The sequence below is a fragment of the Peromyscus eremicus genome, chromosome 2, assembly GCF_949786415.1.
Source record: "Peromyscus eremicus chromosome 2, PerEre_H2_v1, whole genome shotgun sequence".
NCBI lineage: Eukaryota > Metazoa > Chordata > Mammalia > Rodentia > Cricetidae > Peromyscus > Peromyscus eremicus.
This window is the reverse complement of record NC_081417.1, coordinates 153,083,769-153,101,639: the sequence shown is the minus strand read 5'-3', so window position 1 is coordinate 153,101,639 and position 17,871 is coordinate 153,083,769. Positions and strand designations below refer to the sequence as shown.

At 50.7% G+C, this 17,871-nt stretch overlaps 2 protein-coding genes across 2 annotated transcripts in view; one reads left to right on the top strand and one right to left on the bottom strand.

Annotated features, from left to right (window-relative positions):
- Nucleotides 1-501: 501 nt before the first annotated feature.
- On the bottom strand, nucleotides 502-12,917 carry Casp9 (caspase 9). The gene is made up of 9 exons (XM_059255335.1): nucleotides 12,411-12,917; nucleotides 10,323-10,722; nucleotides 7,791-7,825; nucleotides 6,755-6,931; nucleotides 6,276-6,365; nucleotides 5,131-5,278; nucleotides 3,169-3,348; nucleotides 2,614-2,723; nucleotides 502-1,034 (listed from the first exon to the last, which is right to left on the bottom strand). The coding sequence occupies exons 1-9, from the start codon at nucleotides 12,540-12,542 to the stop codon at nucleotides 945-947; spliced, it is 1,362 nt and encodes a 453-aa protein (XP_059111318.1). The 5' UTR covers nucleotides 12,543-12,917; the 3' UTR covers nucleotides 502-944.
- A 2,045-nt stretch (nucleotides 12,918-14,962) lies between these two features.
- Nucleotides 14,963-17,871, top strand: part of Dnajc16 (DnaJ heat shock protein family (Hsp40) member C16) — a 29,021-nt gene continuing 26,112 nt past the window's right edge. The window contains exons 1-2 of the mRNA XM_059255334.1: nucleotides 14,963-15,094; nucleotides 16,653-16,837. Coding sequence (XP_059111317.1) covers nucleotides 16,671-16,837 — 167 coding nt within the window. The 5' untranslated portion in view covers nucleotides 14,963-15,094; nucleotides 16,653-16,670. The remainder of the gene's footprint in view (nucleotides 15,095-16,652; nucleotides 16,838-17,871) is intronic.

Here is a 17,871-nt window from a genome sequence, read left to right as displayed (position 1 = left end):
AGGGGCAGCACCTTCTCCAGGGAAGCCCAGCATTTCACCACTGCACAATTGCGGCCGTCAGGGGACAGGTTCACTGGGAGGAAGACACCGGGAGACAGAGGCGGGGACTCAGGATAGCCGAGCTCTGTCCAGGTGTCTCCAGTAGGGTAACCATGGCCCTTCAAGACAGGAGACTTGATCAGTGGGAGCTCCTGGGGACTCCCGCAAGTCACCTCCTGGGCTGGGACAGGGATGTTAGAAGACGTGGAGAAATGCTCAGAAAATACAAAGGTCTGCTTTGTAGGGAAGAACAGAACAGAAGTGGGGGATGACACGGGCCAAAGGAAGCCCTTTGGCCCAAGGTTTATTTTTTAAGAATAAATAATGTGCTAAAGTTAGAATGACTCCTTCTGGAAACTTCAATGAACTCACAGATCCAGGTGTTCACACTGGGTCAGCTGGACTGTGGGTCTGGGAAGGAGAGATGCTGGTGTGTCTGAGCCACAGACCACTGTGGGGGCACGTGTGACAGTGTCTGCAGACATTTCTGGTTGGCAGAACTCAGGCGGGGTGCTCCTGGCAGCCGGCAGGTAGAGACCCGAGACGGCTCAAAATACCCTACGATACACAGGACAGTCCCATGACAGGATTACGCCACCCCACATGTCAACAGTGCAGCAGCGAGAAGCCCTGCTCTAGAGAGGACCTGGGGGTCACAGGCCACAGTCCCTAACCACAGATGAAGAGACCAGGTGGCAGCCACGGCGGCTCTGTTCCTCTCCCTCCACTGCTCTGTATCTCTCACCAACCCGGAAGCTGCCGGGAGCCTGTCTGCCGAGGAAGGGGAAGGAGCAGCCCGCCCCAGTTCCAAAAACCTGGCTTTGCAGGACAGTCCTGGCCTCAGCCACGTCCAGGCCACGAAGGTTTAGGGGAGGACATTGAGGCAATAAGCCGCCCCAACCTCATTAAGTTTTAAAAAACAGTTTCTTCCGGAGGAAGTTAAAACAGCCAGGAATCTGCTTATAAATCCCCTTCTCAGAAACAGCATTGGCGACCTGCAAAACAGAACCAGAGGTGGAATTTATGAGTTCAGTGTCCTTGTCGGAGGCCATACCTGAGGGCGAGGGCCACTGAAGGGGCATCTGAAGGAAGACCACTCCACCTACACCCTCCTCAGGTGGGTTGGGAAACAAACACCTCAGCTATGTAAAAGAATGGAAAACTCAAGTTTTCTAATACAAAAACTCACAATTCCAATCAGACTGAAAGGCTGGGGGTAAGGAAGATGGGGAACAGGGGGACCCAGAGACCACGCCTGCTGCTCGGCTGTCCCCATCCTGTAAGGCCCCACTCAGGACCAGAAGGGACTTCTATAGCCCTGAGGTGTGCACCTCAGCGGAGCAGGGGAAACCCACAGGGCCCTCGTTATTGTGGAGTATTATTTAACTAGGCAAAGATGTGTTTCGTTTATTTATGCTGCAGAATATTACTTTACCTGTGTAAAGAGTGTTACATTTGTTTATGCTGCATTTGTTTAATCTTGTAAAGATGTGTTGCATTCATTTCACCTTGCCTGCCTAAGGCCCCTGATTGGTCTAATAAAGAGCTGAATGGCCAACAGCCAGGCAGGAGAGGGATGGGCGGGGCTGGTGGGCGGAGAGAATAAATGGGGGGAGGAGGAGGCCAAGCCAGGGGCAAGAAGCCAGGCAGCCGCCAGCCAGACACAAGAAGCAGTGAAAGTAAGATGTATAGAAGGAAAGAAAAGTAAAAAGCCCCAAGGCAAAAGGTAGATAAAGAAAAACAGGTGAATTTAAGTTAAAAGACCTAGCCAGAAACAAGCCTAAGCTAGGCCGAGCATTCATAACTAGTAAGTCTCCATGTCATGATTTGGTTGGTGGCCCAAAAGAAAAAGCCTGGTACACCTCGTGGGGAGCAAGTGCCTGAGTTGGTGGCTGGCTGCTGTGAAGCAAGGCACCACCATGCCCTTTCCCTGTTCCTTCTCATTGAGGCTTCCAGGAAGGGAACACTCTAGACAGAAGCACAATGCATGATGGTCAAGAGTCAATGCCATGGGGCTCTAGATGTAGCTCAGTTGGGAGGTTACTTGTTTAGCATGAACGACACCCTGGAGTTCACCCCAGCACTGCACAAATTGGGTGTGGTACTTAACACCCATAATCCCAGCACTCAGGAAGTAGAAGCAGGAGAATCAAAATTTCAAGTTCATTGTTCACTACACAGCAAGTTCTAGGCCAGCCTGGGCTACATGTGACTCTATCTAAAAAGAGGGCATGTGGGGGACTCCCACGGGGTTAAGGGAGAGGCACATGGCCAGGTTTCAGGGCACCATGCTCTTGCCACTGAGCCACCCCACCTGGCACTTAAGACCACTCTGTCATCTGGGAACCAGGTGTCTGCCTGGGCATCTGTCTCTAAGGAGGCAGGGGAAGACAGCACTTTACGAAGAGGGCAAATGTCATCGCCATGGTCATGTTCCTCATTGAGAGGCAAGGCGCTCCCTGATTCTCAGCCAGAGCCCACCAGCCTTTGCAGCTGGCTAGGGCCTGCTGCCCTGCTCTCCAGGCCTCTCCGTCCGTCCGTCCGTCCGTCCGTCCCTCAGGAAGAAGTACTCACCCTGAGGAGGAGGGACTGCAGATCTTCAGAGCGAGCCCACTGCTCCAGGACGCCGTCCAAGGTCTCAATGTACCAGGAACCACTCTTCTTATCTCTCCACGAGACAAACCCTGCAGGAGGAGAAGGCTGAACTCTGCCACAGAGCCGAGCGGCACACTCCTTGGCAGAGTATGCGGGCTACAGCCAGATCCAGACTGTGGCTCACAGACAGGTGGCAAGGGCGACCCCATCGCTGTGGCTCCCCGCTACTCTTCACCCTCAACCTCACTTGACTGGCTGTGGCTCCCATCTTCTCAGTCTGGAAACCAAGGTTCTGGGAAGTCAGGGGTCTCAAGAAGGTTGAAGGATGTACCTCATGGCTCCCTTACCGCCACACGCCCAACACCGTGCTGAGGGAAGTGCCGGCCCCTCCCTTGTTTACTCTGCGGGACAACCCCAAAAGGTTACTGTTCTTAATCTGCACGCCAGTCTGAAGCCGTGCCTGCTTCCCCGTGAGAAGCGGCTTAGGAGAGGTGAAGTGACTTGCCAAGGACCCCCAGGCACAGATGAGCTCACCTGGGAAGGTGGAATAGGATACGAGGATGTCACTGGGGGTGGGTAAACTTGACACGGCGTCCAGCTGGTCAGAGGTCCTTGGGCCTTCCTGGTACGGGACAGCATCTGGCTCCGAGTCGCTGTCAAAGGCCCCACCTTCAGAGGAAGTGCAGGCCACCTGAAAGCCATGGTCTTTCTGCTCTGCAGGGGCAAAAACAGACACCCAATGTCACTACACTGTAGAACCACTACAGCACAAGGTGCTTCTCCTGAAAAGGGACAGGCCTGGACCTGAAGGCTTCTCTTGTGAACGCTGCCAATGTTGGAAGGAAACTGGAGCTTCATATGGTGAAGCACACCTGTTTTGTCTTGAGACAGGGTCTCACTATGCAGCCCTGGCTGGCCTTGGACTCACAGAAATGCGCCTGCCTCTGCCTCCCCAGTGCTGAGATTAGACACACAAGCAAGCCATCACGCCTGGCAGAGTATTAATTTTTAATTGTGTGTGGAGGTGAGGTTTGTGCACATGCATGCAGTTGCCCACAGCGGCCACAAGAGGGTGTTAGATCCCCTAGAGCTGCAGTTACTGGAAGCTGCCCAATGTGGTTGCTGGAAACTGAACTAAGTCCTCTCCAAAAGTATGTATGCACTCTTAACCACTGAGTCATCGAACTGGGTACTTTACACAGTATGCACTCTTTACTGACCCATCTCTTCAGGGCCTGGTCTTGAATTTTGATCACCCTGCTTTGGCTTCCTAAATAGTGAGATTACAGGTCTGTGCTAACAGGCCCAACCATTTGTATTTTTTGAACTACCCTAATCATTTTATGGGAACCAAAAAAAAAATGCCGGGCAGTGGTGGCACACGCCTTTAATCCCAGCACTCGGGAGGCAGAGCCAGGCGGATCTCCAAGTTCAAGGCCAGCCTGGTCTACAGAGCAAGTTCCAGGAAGGCCAGGGCTACATGAGAAACTCTGTCTCGAAAACTCAAAAAAATAAAAAGAGGTCTGAAGAATAAGACCATTCATATGTGTGGGACCAAAATCCCACTTGCTATTGCAAGTGGGTGAGATTGGGAGAAGCAAAGACAGGCAAACTGTCGCTGTCCTGGAAGCTGGCATCGCACTCAGCTCTGTTCCTAGTTCCCTCTGTCTTTCAGGGGTCAGAGCTGGCGCACTATCGCAGACACCCTAGATTAGGAAAAGGGTGAACGAGAGGGCATCTCTGTGGTCTAAGAGCGCAGGGCAGCTTCTCCCACCATGTTGTCAATATTCTGCTGAAAGAGCATTGGCAACAAGAGGGGGCATGAGATGACCCTGGGCCCTGCGGCAGGGTGGGGGGAGTGCAGGAAGGGATTCCCTGGGACAGAAGGGCCAGAGTTCCTTGTCATTATCTAGCCTAACACACTAAAAGACCAGTATCTATTCGTTTTGTTCTTAGGTGTGTGTACATGTGTATGAATGTAAGCATGTGTTTGTAAGTGCACACGTGAGTACATGCACGTGGGGACCAGAGGACAATATCGAGTATCTTTCTTAATCGTTCCCACCTTGTTTTTAGAGACAAGGTCTCTTGCTGGACTGGCTAGCCAGCAAGCCCAAGAGACCTCCTGTCTCCACCTCCCCGCACTGGGATCACAGGCAGGCACCACTGTGCCTGGCTTTTCTGTGGGTGCTGGGGCTCAGACTCAAGAGCTCCTTGTTTTCATGGCAGGCATTTTACAGATAGAGCTATCTCCCCTGCCCTACTTTGTTTTTACAGAAACTCTGGGGCTGAAGTCATCAAAGTCACATGGGCCTGTGACATCACTGCACCAAACTCCTCAGATGATGTTAGGCCTGTGGCGGCTAGGTGGAAGTCCTGCTGTACACCACTGTGTGTGGAGAACCCCCTGGACTCAGTGAGGGGCTAGGTGGGGAAGGGAGCAGGCAGTGGCTCCTTACCTGCCAGCTGTGCTCACAGGGGCTCAGTGCCACTTACCGCCACCACAGGCCTGGATGAAGAACAACTTTGGTTTCCCGCCCAGGCTAGGGCAGCCAGTCCCATTGAAGATGTTTACAATTTTCTCTATGGACACGGAGCATCCATCTGTGCCATAGACAGCACCCGGGAACTGCAGGTGGCTGGCCTAGAGAACAAGGCACTTTAGTTATAAAAACAAGACTCTGGGTAGAAATCCAGAGGTCTGTCCCAAGGCTTTGTGTGGGTAGGTCAATATTCAGAAGGCCCTAGGCAAGGACACCCATTGACAGAGACGGAGCGGGCTATTTCGCATTGATTCCGAGGGGCTTGACTTGTTTAACTATGGGGGCCAAGGAGCCTGAGAGTACAAGCCAGCTGTGTCCAGACCAAGTGTTCCCACACCACCAGTGTCAGCATCACTCAAAGACTTGCATAAAATGCTGGTTTCCAGGCCTCACCTAGACCCCCGAAGTCAGACTTCTAGTCCTCCAGCCCCTCTGAAGCAGCTAAACACAGAGCATTTATTTATTTATTTTGTTGTTGTTATTGTGTGTGTATGTGCATATGGATGCCCACATGCACATGGGGATCAGAAAACAACTTGCAGGAGTTGGCTCTGTCACTACACCATACGGGTTCTGGGTTGCCAGGTTTGGCAGCAAGCACTTTTATCTACTGGGCCATCTCGCTGGCCCCCAGTCCCTCAACTTAAAAGATGAAGGATCTGAGACCTGGGCAGGGGTAGGGACTTAGCCACTAGTGCATTAGTGGCCAAGCAGAAGACAGATCCCAACATCCTGTGTTCCACCCAAGAGTAAAGGGCCTGGAATATACAACATGGAGCATAGAGGAAGTGCAGGATGAAGTGGAGGTGAAGGATGCAGCGGAGGTGCAGGATGCAGCAAAAGGATTGCTGCATTTGGTTTCTGAACTGGAGAAGACAGCTTAGTGGACAGGTCTTTCTTAATTCTTCCTTCCCGTACTGGACAGGGCTTCCCCTGTCCCACCCACGAAGGCAACTCCTCCGAGGCCCACAGGGCCCTGAAGACAGCAGAGTGAGAAAGGGCCTCACTTCTTTCTCTCCAAAGCTAAGGGTACCATGGTCACAGAAGGGGCATTGCTACTGCAGGGCCTGTCAAGGCTCAAGAGGAGAGGCTTCCTACCTGGCAGCCATGAGAGAGGATGACCACCACAAAGCAGTCCAGGGCATGGTGGTCCCGCTGTGCCATCTCCACCAAAGCCGCGACCATTTTCTACAAGGGAAGGTAGCAGGTAAGACAGAGGCACCAATGGAGATCTGGCCTGCAGGGTCCAGCCAGAGGCCATGACACAGCACGCTGCTCCCAATATTGAAGTTGTGATGGGCACAGTCAACACACTGGCACCACTGGAGGAAAAGATGCTATGCGTGGTCACTGGCCATTTGATCTCCATGATCATTTTACAACAATGATTACTTGCTTCCAAACAGGGAAACTGAGGCATAAGAGGTCAGGGGGTAGGCACTGAGAAAGCCAATCCTCAGACTCTCTTTCTCTAAGTCTGATGCTTGAACCCACAGCCAGCTGCCCATGTCACTTCCCATAGTCCTACGGACATAGAGGCTTGTCTGGGGCATGTCCCTCACGGGACAGTGACTGACCTTGGCAGTCAGGTCATTCTTCACCTCCACCATGAAATGCAGCCAGCGGAAGCGGTGCTGAAGCCTCTCACAGTCCACACTGGAGCCAGTGCGTGTGCTGAGCCCCGAGGAAGGGCAGAAGTTCACATTGTTGATGATGAGGCAGTGGCCACAGGGGTCCGCATCCAGGGTGTATGCCTGCACAACGACAGATTTCCAGTGTCATCGGGAGGCTCAGTGCACTCCTCAGGAGAGGCAGTCAAGAGCATTGGCTGCTGTTGTAGAGGACTTGGGTTCAATTCCCAGAGCTACATGGTGGCTCACAGCTGTCTATAACTCCAGTTCCAGGGGATATGACACCCTCTTCTGGCTTCTATGGGCATTGCAGACATGTGATGCACAGACATACATGTAGGCAGAACACCCATACACATAAAATAATTCCTTAAAAATACCAAAACAAAACAAAAAAAACAACCAACCCAGACACATTCACCCCAAAGGCACTTTAAATACCATGCAACTTATTGGCACTGGCCCAGGGCTCGCCTGAGGGGTACATGATAGGTTCTGTCACAGCAGTCTCAGGCCAGGGCCACACTCTGATCTCCTGAGAGAGCCTTCACCCCAGGCTCAGACCCAGGAACTTCCTCTTTCATGGCCTGTCCATGGGTCTGATCACTCTAAGTGAATATTCCTCTGCCTGACTTTTCTCTCGCCAGCACAGGGCTCTGCAGGTTAAGTGGTCCTTGTCCCCAACAAGGAGAACGCCAGCAGCACACGGGAGCCAGAGGGTATATACATGGGAAGGACAGCCTGCAAGGCTTGCCCTGGAGTGGACATCCTCGGGGATACAGCTCTTCTTTAGGTTTCAAATCTGACTTTACAGGGCAGATGGGCAGGATGGGTGGGACAGAGTGCTCCAGCTGGGGTCAGAAGCCACGGAGAGTGGTGACTGGAACCAAAGTTCCCCAGCTAGGCAGGGTTCCTCAGCTCCTAGCTCAGCCAAAGGGAAGGACTTGGGGAAAAGATCAACTTTAATTATACGAGGACTCACCATAGCTGTATGACCCTTGATCTGCTCTGGAGCACCTGAAGAACAAGATAAAAGAAGAATGTGGGTGCTGGGGTTCAGCTGGGAAAGGCCAAGGAGCTGTGAAGACAGTCCCCACAGCAGGACTTCAGAAGAGGAAAGTCAAGCGACACAGCCACCATGGAGAAGTGTCTAAAATTCGCCAACATTAAACACACACTTCCACCCTTGAAAAGAGTTGGCCAAGAACGTTCACTAAGGTCTTATTCAAAAACCTCAAAGTCCCCCACTCAGGGGGACATCCTAAAGAGAAGCCAACTAGTGATCCACACAATGCCCTGGGTAACCCAGAGAGCACAAGGCTATGTTAGAAACAAACAAGCCAGCCACTGAAATACAGACCACATGACTCCATTTCTATGAACTCCATAGCAGAAAGGAGTAAGGGAGGTGGGGTGAGGGATAGAGAGATAGTTCTGTACACAAGAGCAATGGCTGCTCCTGTGGAGGATCCAGGTTCGGGTCCTAGCAAACACACACAGCAGTTCCCATTCATCCTTAACTCCATTTCCAAGGGATCTGGCACCCTATTATGGCCTCTGTGGGCACCAGGCATGCATGCAGTACACATACATGCAGGCAAAACACTCATAGATATAGAATAAAAATAACAAATAAACCTATACAAGTTTCTGCTCCAAGTTCATGCCTTGTATTCCTGCCCTGACTAGTCTGTAACTCCAGGACCAGGGAAACTGATGCCCTCTTCTGGACTCCAATGGCACTGCACTCATGTGGACATACCCACACAGAAATACACATAATTTTTAGAATAGAATAAAAATATAATCTTAAAGAAAGAATAACCCAGCTGGGTGGTGGTGGCACACACCTTTACTTCCAATACTCAGGAGGCAAAGGCAGGTGAATCTCTGTGAGTTCAAGGATAACCTGGTCTACAAAGTGAGTTCTAGGACAGGCACCAAAAACTACACAGAAAAACCCTGTTTCTAAAAACCAAAAAGAAAAAGAAAAAAAGAAAGAAAGAATAACCCTTGTGTCTATCAACAAAAAAAAAAAAAGTGTGTGAAGTGCTTGTCATACACAATGAAGACCTGAGTTCCATCCCCAGAGCCCACATAAAAAAACCCGGCACAGTGGCACATAACTCCAGCACTGCAAAGGCAAAGACATGCAAGCAGATCCCTGGGGCTCACTGGCTAGCCTAGACTCTTCTATCTATCAGTTCCAGGCCAGTGAGAGACCCTGTCTCCAAAATCAAAGTGGGGAGGGGACCAGAGAGAAGGCTCACTAGTTAAGAGTACTTACTGCAGCTGGGCACACCTTTAATCCCAGCACTTGGGAAGCAGAGGCAGGTGGATTTCTGTGGGTATGAGACTAGCCTGGTCTACAGAGCTGGTTCTAGGAAAGCCCAGGCTACACAGAGAAACCCTGTATCAAAAAAAAAAAAAAACAAAACAAAACAAAAACAAAAACAAACAAAAAAGAGTGTTCACTACTCTTACAGGAGCCCTGGATCCAGTTCTCAGTACCCATGTAGTGGTTTACAACGACCTGTAACTAGTTCAGGATACCCGCCACAGTCTTCTGACTTCTGTGTTTTTCTGCACTCATGTAGTACACATAAACACACACACATTCACATAAAACAAATATTTTTAAAATAAAAGTGAAGTTGGATGTCTTCTGAAGAATGACACCCAAAGTTGTCCTCTGACCTACTGACACACACACACACACACACACACGGAATAAATAACTTCAGGTAATTCAGAATGGGAACTACTGCTACCTAGCACTGAAAAAGAGTGGACTGTAGGTCTGCACAACACCACGACTGGAATGCAGATATGATGCATGAAAGATGCCGACTCAACAGAGCTCCTAAGGAAGGATTTCATTCTCACTGACGTACAAAGATAAGCAAAAATGACAGACATTGACGAACCCACAACAGCAATGACCTCAGTTGCAGGAGTGGGTAGTGACTGAAGAGACAAGGTCTCCTAGGATACTAAAATGTCCTGTAATGTGACGGTGTGGGATGTGGCAACCCGCGTGCACACGCACTCAGGTAAAAACCTGTCATCTCTGGACAAATGATTTCACCTTCCTGGCCCTGGGCTTACCGGGCTGAATCTAATGGTATCTACCTTGCAGGGCTGCAGGGAGGTAGGAGTATACATCATTCGATACATAAGTGTGCAGGGCAGTCCTAACAAACAGCTTCCCCACACCTTCTGTCAGGCGTGGGTACTTTCATCCACCAGAACCCAAAGGCAAACCCTGAGCAACAGCTCCTTCTGGAAACACTCAGAGAAACAAGGAGCATCCAAAACAAACTCTTGCTTTTCAGATGGGCTGTCAAAATGACATCTTTTACAGAATGATTGGAATATTCCACGCATCTCCTATGAGCATTCACTAAGACCAATACTAGAATTAAATTCTGAATCTCAACCCACCAATTTGTACCCAGTCACCCCCAAAATAACCTCACTGCACCTACCCAACAACCATTCTCTCAGTACTCACAGACATCATGAGTTCTGCCAGAACCACTGTCCACTGGCCTGGGTGTTTCTGGTCTGAGAACTTCTGGCCTGAGCCGAGCAGGCCAGAGCTCTTCCGGCCCCAGCACCACTGGGGTGAGGTTTCCCAGGGCAGGCGGCGATGGGTCCGGCTTCACTATTCTCGGCTCCTTTGGCTTGAGTCCCATTGGTCCCAGGACCACAGGTACCAAGTGGTCTGTGGGTTTAACAGCCTCTGGATCCTGCTTGGCTGCTTGCCGACTGGTTCGCAAGAATGAAGCCAGGGTGTTTTGGCCTGTGTCCTCTAAGCAGGAGATGAAGAGAGGGAGGGCCTGCCTCCCCCGGGTCTCAAGATCTGTGACCAGCTGCCTGGCCTGATCCCGCCGAGACCCAGAGCCTGCCCGCTGTTTGGATAGAAAAACCAGACATCATTACCCAGGGACTTTTGTTGACTCTCACCATCTCCCTCCCACTTCTCATCTAGCATAAGCCTGGGGCAAGTGGGCAGAAACTAATCCAGTAGCATACTGAATGCATGTCCGACCCTCTGTGGCCTTTGCTTGTCTATCTACTGCAGTGCTTTCAAAGACACTGTGCTAAGTGCTAATTAGCCCTACTAAAAGTAGCAAAGTGATGGCCAATGGTTTACATGAGTTACTTAACTTTTCTAAATTTGTTGCTAACATTTAAGTAAGTAAGGGAATTGAATACAGAAATCAAGATTTCCAGCCTCTCCTTTTTGGAGGAAAGAGGTTGTTTTGCTTTGTATGGTGGGTGGTGGTAGTTCGTTTTTGTTTTGGGGAAGGGAAAAGTTCTCAAGTAGCCAAGACTGGCTTTCAACTTCCTTCATAGCTAAGGATGACCTTGAACTTCTGACTCTCCTGCTCTTGCTTTGGTTTTGCTTTTAAATGTGTGTGTGTGTGTGTGTGTGTGTGTGTGTGTGTGTGTGTGTTGTGTGCTGGGTCCCTGAGGAAGCCAGAAAAGGGTGTCAGATCCCCTGGAACTGGAGTTACCACCCTGACTGTCCTAGAATTCTCAGAGATCTGCCTGCCTCTGCCTTATGAGAGCTGGGATTAACAGCCTGTGCCATCATCTGGCTGATTTTATTAATTGGTAATCACATGACTCTGGACTACTTTCTTCTATTTCTCTTCACTGGACCAGACCAGGTTCTTAGATGATAACACAGAGGCCCCAAGGGCCTGCCAATCATAGGCTCTCAGGAAGAAATATTTCCTTTTCAAGCCTGTGTTGAGGGGTCAACTGGAACAAGAATGCTAAAGTGTATTTCTTTCTTTCTTTTTTGTTTTTGTTTCGTTTTGCATTTCTGAGACAGGGTTTCTCTGTGTAGCTTTGCACCTTTCCTGGAACTACTCTGTAGCCCAGGCTGGCCTTGAACTCATAGACATCCGCCTGCCTCTGCCTCCCAAGTGCTGGGATTAAAGGCGTGCACCACCACCGCCCGGCAAGTGTATTTTTTTTAAGATCAAATGTTTTATTCTTCTGTCACCTACATCAAATCCCTTTTTCCCCCCAAAATCCTTCATAAAGCATGCACTTGATACATAAAGGCCTGACCAAAGAAGACAGGGCATGCTGGGTCCTGGTGTTGTGTCCCAAACAGAAGTGCTTCACCACTGTTATCTCACTCGCCCTAGGACAGGATGGCCACTGTTCCATTTCACAGCCCAGGAAACTGAGGCTCAAAGAGGGTAAGTGACTGGTACAATGCGCCAGTGCAAGGCTAAGGTGGGCGCCTAGGGCTCTTATACTTGAGCAGGAAAAATAATCACCTACTTTCTCGAGAGAAATCCAAGTATTAACATGGTGCAGTTTACAGTCGTTTTAGCAAACACTCCTCAAAAGAGGTGCTTGGGGTTTTTCTATTTATTCTTCCGGACTCCATAAGAATCTGGAGGATTAACGGGGCTGAATTCTGGAAGGTTTTGAAAATGGGAGTTCCCACGCCATGGTTTCCCAGGGCGCACGGTGCAAGGCGGTGAGGGCAGGAGCTCCGAGGTGGCTTCAGCTAATCTCCTAGTCCCCATCAGCGCCGCAGGAAAAACTGGGGACGCAAGGGGGCGGGGCGCACCTGGATATCCTCGATCATGTCCCGAGTGAAGAGCTCTCGACTCAGCAGAGCGTCCCAGATCTCGGCGACTTGCAGCTCGCCCACTAGGCGCATCCGACATCGCCGCAGGAGCTGCCGGTCCGCTTCGTCCATGGCGGGCCGATTACGGTACCCCGGGTTCCGTCCGCTTCCGGCCCTTGGGTCCCGCCCCCGCACCCACGCTCCGCCCCCATATCGCCCTAGCAAGGGATCTCGCCCGGAGGAGGCCTAGCGGGCCAGCGGTCACTGAGACTCATCCACGAGGCTCCGCCCGGCCCCAAGGCCCGTCCCTGGCGCCCACTCGGCTCCGCCTCCCCAGACACCTCACAGCACCCCCCACCCTCCTCCCACCTCCACCTCCCACTCGCCCCCTTCCCTCTAACGCGCTCTCGGCCCCGCCCCGACACTTCGCCACGCCCTAAGACGTTCCAGCCACGTCCCCGGTCCCTTCAAGCCCCGCCCTGGCACGGCACTTCAACACCCTAAGACCTGCCCCTAAGACTCGCCCCTACGTCGACGTTTCTCCGAGCCTCCTAGACCAACACCCGGGTCCTACGATGTTCCTTCGCCCCGCCCCTAGGCCCGCCCTCCCCCTCCGCGGTTCTTCCCTCTCTCCCCGCCCCTAGGACCCGCTCCCATTCTGCTGCTCAGTCCCTCCCCTGGTCGGGCACTCAGGCCCCACCCCACATCTTTTTTCCCTACCGTGCTATACTGTCACGGACCTAGCCTAGCTCTCAGGTCCCGCTCCAGCTCCCTCGCACCGCCTTTAACACCGCCCACGTAACATTGCTCCGCCCCCTTAGGACACCCCCACGTGACTTTCCGTCCCGCCGCCTGCCCGCCGTGTTCCTATCACGCCCCCAGGACTCCTACGTTCTAGGCTGTGTGGTCCTGTTGCTTCCTTGCACCTTTCTTCTTAGCAGTTGTGGCACCTTTTCCCCGGACGTAGCGATCCTACTTCTACAGACACTCAAAAGGTCGCACTTACTGGCAAGAAGAAAGGAAGCCATGTCTAGAGGTCTGTCCCACATCATTCAAGCCCCTTGCTGGTTGTGGCTTTTTTGTAAAGCCCCATCCTTGCGGCTAATGAAACCTCAAGTCTCCCTCCTTGTCCACTACTCCGTGTGTTGCTTCGCACTATCGTGAGTCATCCAAATAAGTCCACACAGGCTTCTCCCTCTGCTCTCCTTCCCTCCCTAACCACCTCCTTCGGAGAAACTGCCAGGAATCTGGTCCTCTCTTCTCTTGGTTTTGTACCACTCATCTCACGTATCAAAAGTAAGTGAGCATTGTGCTAGCCACTTTACACTCCTTATGTTATTTATCCCTGCCACATTCCTAACAGGAAAACAACAACGGCAACCAAAATAAAAATAAATAAATAAAAACTAGCATGAATGACTCCATATTGGCCTGTTGGGGGTATGCAGGAGCTCGATTACTTATAGGTCACTTGAACAGCACAACCTTAGGCACTGGAACACAAGTAGAACTCAATGGTAGAGCGCTGGCGAGCACACCTGAGGTCCTCACTTCATTCCCCACACGGGTGGGGCGTGTGAGGGTGTCGTAGGCTTTAGCTTCATTTTTTTCAATTATTTTGCAAATATTAAAATATTCATTGGTTGCTTGTACATGCCAAGGTCAGTTGAGACGGTGTTATAGTGCTGAACAAGACAGGTAACAGACCCTACCTATGGGAGCTTACATGCCCGGAAGAACCAGGCGACAGACGATATGGAATAAAAAAGTAAAAGATACAGCCGGGTATGGCAGCACTCGGGAGGCAGAAGCAGGTGGGACTCTGTAAGTTGGAGGCCTGCCTGGTCCACCTGGCGAGTTCCAGGGCAGCCAGGGATACACAGGGAGACCCTCGGAAACAAACAATTAAAACAGCATGCTAGATTTAGTGATAAAAGCAAACTATTACATAAGATCTCAACACGAGGCATACATAGCATAGAAAATCCATCCCCAGAGACCTCGATCACAGACGCAAAAAATGTCAACCTTATTCACCACACCCATTTCCCAGTGCTTAAGTCCCAGTCTAGAACATTCTTGATGATAAACAGTATTTTGAGTCTTGAATTCTAGGCTTTGGGCAAGTCTTTGGCCCTCTCTGAGCCTCAGTACATGGAGAGGTGAACTAGAAAGAATCCCTAAGGTCGGCTCCAACTCTGACGCTCTAGGATTCTATGAATAGGGTTAAAGTGAACTGGGACCAGCGACGGCGTCCCCGTCCTAGCAACTGTTGCTAGACGTAGGCCATCTTCTGGCAACCAGTGGAAACCCCTCCCCGGTTCCGGGAGGTCTTCCTGGCATCCCGTGATGCTTAGCGACTCCGCCTCGCTAGAAGGCACGTTCTGGCCTCGCTGGTCAAGATCAAGCCTTCGGACCCAGCAAAAGAGCGCGCTCCGTTCCTATAGCAACCACGCCAGATCCACGTGCCTACGGTGACTGGCAGGGGCCAAAAAGTTCGCTTAGCACAACCTGGCCTGTGCGCGCTTTCGGAGCGCGGTGTCTTTAAATGTCACGTGACGGTTCGAGCCTGGGCCCCGCCTCTTTCTCCTCCCCAGGTGCTCTGGTGTGGACTGGAAGCGCCGGCCCCGGCGGATTCACTGGAGCACGGACGCTGCGGCCGGTTGGGCCGGTGCCCTTTCCCGGTAACTCCTTCCCGGCGTGACGCGCGGACGCGGCGGGGCCCGACAGGCTCGGTGATCTCCCGTCAGTTCCTCCGCGTCCTCAGCCCGCGCTGGGCCCTGGGGGACCCGGGAGCCGACAGGAACCGGGGCGGCGGGGGAGGGGGCCGCCTCCCGGAAGGTCGCGACCCGGGCGAGCGCCCGAGGCGGAACTTGGTCCTGCAGAGCCTCCGGGGAGCCGCCGCCGCCTGCCTTTGGGGACGCCCGAGGGCTACCTGTTAGCCAGTGCGTCCCCTGCACTGAGGCCGGCCCCCTGGAGCTGGAGAGTGTCAGCCAAAGAACTTCCCCACCGCACCCACCCAGCCAGGCTGGTGGATTCTGCTTAGTAAACCCCTTACCCAATTCACTCTTCCCTACCCCCGCCCATGAATATCCTTCTAGGTGCTAGTGTTCAGTCCCACCCTGTCAGCAAGAACACAGGTTTAGGCCCTAGAGTGGTGGTGGACAGACCCCCCCCCAACCTAATCCCAAAGCCAGGTGAGCTCGGAACAGGTTGTCTTAAGGGAGAAACTGGCTTGCTTGTGTATTTTACTTAGCGTGTGTACAGTTCTAAACAGTGGCCAGCTGGTCTGTGAAGACTCCCAAACAGCGTTTGTCTTGCACCTGTCAAAATCCACCCTCCTGAGTAAGGTGTCAGCCACTGAACCTTAACACTGTGAGGTCAAGATAAATGTGATCCATGAACGCAGTGTGTGGTATAAAAGATCATAGCCCTGTGTGTGTCCCCAGTACCATACCATCTCATCAACCAGCCAAGATTATTCCAAAACCCACATTGAGTTGAACCCTTCAGCGGAGTTGGAGTTTAAACATTTTAAAGCCATTTTTTCTTAACCACTTTGTCATAGCTGAAGTTTCCATGGTCAATAACCAAATTGCTAACCGGATTAAAGAACAGCTTCCTATTTTCTTCTTTGAACATGGTGGAAAAATAATAGCAGGCGTACTGAACATTACTGCACAGTTATTTTTAAACCGTTTTACTTAAGTGTTTATTTAGTGCCCAGAAATGCCACAATGATCCCAGACTGTAATTTAGTACATGATAAGTTGGATGATGAATTTATGAGTTTATTTCTGAAGCCGATAATTCTAAGTTTATTGTAAGGACAGATGGAATTGTGCATTTGCGATGCAGTCTCCTGGTCATCCTGAATATATTCTCACGGTTGCTACTTATTTCAGTTCGTCCATTTTCAGTATTTTTTCGTTTTTGTTTTTCAAGAGAGGGTTTCTCTGTGTAGCCCTGGCTGTCCTGGAATTTGCTCTGTAGACCAGACTGGCCTTGAACTCAGAGATCTCCCTGTATCTGCCTCCTGAGTGCTAGGACTAAAGGTGTGAGCCACCACTGCCCAGCTTGGGTTTTGTTTTGTTTTGTTTTGTTAGGATAGAGTCAACTAGATTGACATATTCCCATTAAAAAAAATCTTTTAATTCTTTATATCTTTATCTCCTCACCTAAAAAAGCAAGACTGTCCAGGTTTCTGCCTCTGGAACTTACAGTGACCTCTTACTATTTCAGCTCTGGGAAGGAAGAGAGATGGAGGTGAAAAAGCTAAGCGTTTCCTGGCAGTTCTGGATAGTTCTCTTTCTGACCCTGCAAGGTCTGTCTGCGTTGGATTTTGACCCATACAGAGTCCTGGGGGTCAGCCGCACAGCCAGTCAGACTGACATTAAAAAGGCGTATAAGAAGCTCGCCCGGGAATGGTATGTGAAACCAAGAATGGAAGTTTAACATACGCTAAGCAGTCAGCAGCTGGCTGAAGCCTAAATTACGATGGCTTGTCTGTCTGTTTCTGTGTTCAAGATATATAGCTGTCTAAAGTATTGGTGTTCAGCTAACAGCCCATGTTCCATCATTTCTAGTGATCACAAAACCTGTGTTTACTTTGACACACACACCCTTCAAGAATGACTTAGAGCATTGTCTTAGATACTGTTAGGATAGTTAATGTTAAAGTAAGAAGTAACTTTGAAGCCAGGCGCATGCCATTAATCCCAGCACTCAAGAGGCAGAGGCAGGCAGATCTCTGTGAGTTTGAGGCCAGCCTGGTCTACAGAGAGAGTTCCAGGACAGTCAGACCCACACAGAGAAACCCTGTCTTGAAAAAAAACAAGAAAAAAGAAGAAACTTTGATTTAAAAAAAAAAAAAAAAAGTAATCAAACTGAACATGGTACCCTACACTTATGATCCCAGCACTTGGGAGGCAGAGGCAGAAGGCTCACCGTCCCTGAGTTGAGGACAGCCTGGGCTGCCTGGCAAGGTCCAGGTTCACTAGAACAAATAAAGAAGGAAAACAGTCAACAGTGATTAGATGCCTTTCTTGGAGACAGGGTTTTCTCTGTGTAGCCCTGGCTGTCCTGAAACTCTCTCTGTAGACCAGGCTGGCCTTGAACTCAGAGATCTGCCTGCCTCTGCCTCCCAAGTGCTGGGATTAAAGGTGTGCACCACTATGCCTGACCTATAAAGTAATTCTGGTTTTTAAAGGTATTATTTTTAATTATGTGTATATATCTGAAGAGGAAATGGAGTTACAGGCAATTGTGAGTGGCCTGATGTGAGTACAGGAACTGAACCCAGATCCTCTGTGAGAGCAGCAAGTACTCTTAACCACCGAGCCATCTCTCCAGCCCCTATAAAGCATTTTTTTATGGGTATAAATGCTATAGGGAATGTTATACAGTTCTGTTTTCTAACTCTCTATGCTTTAAAAAAGTTTAAAATAAGTACTTTGGCCTC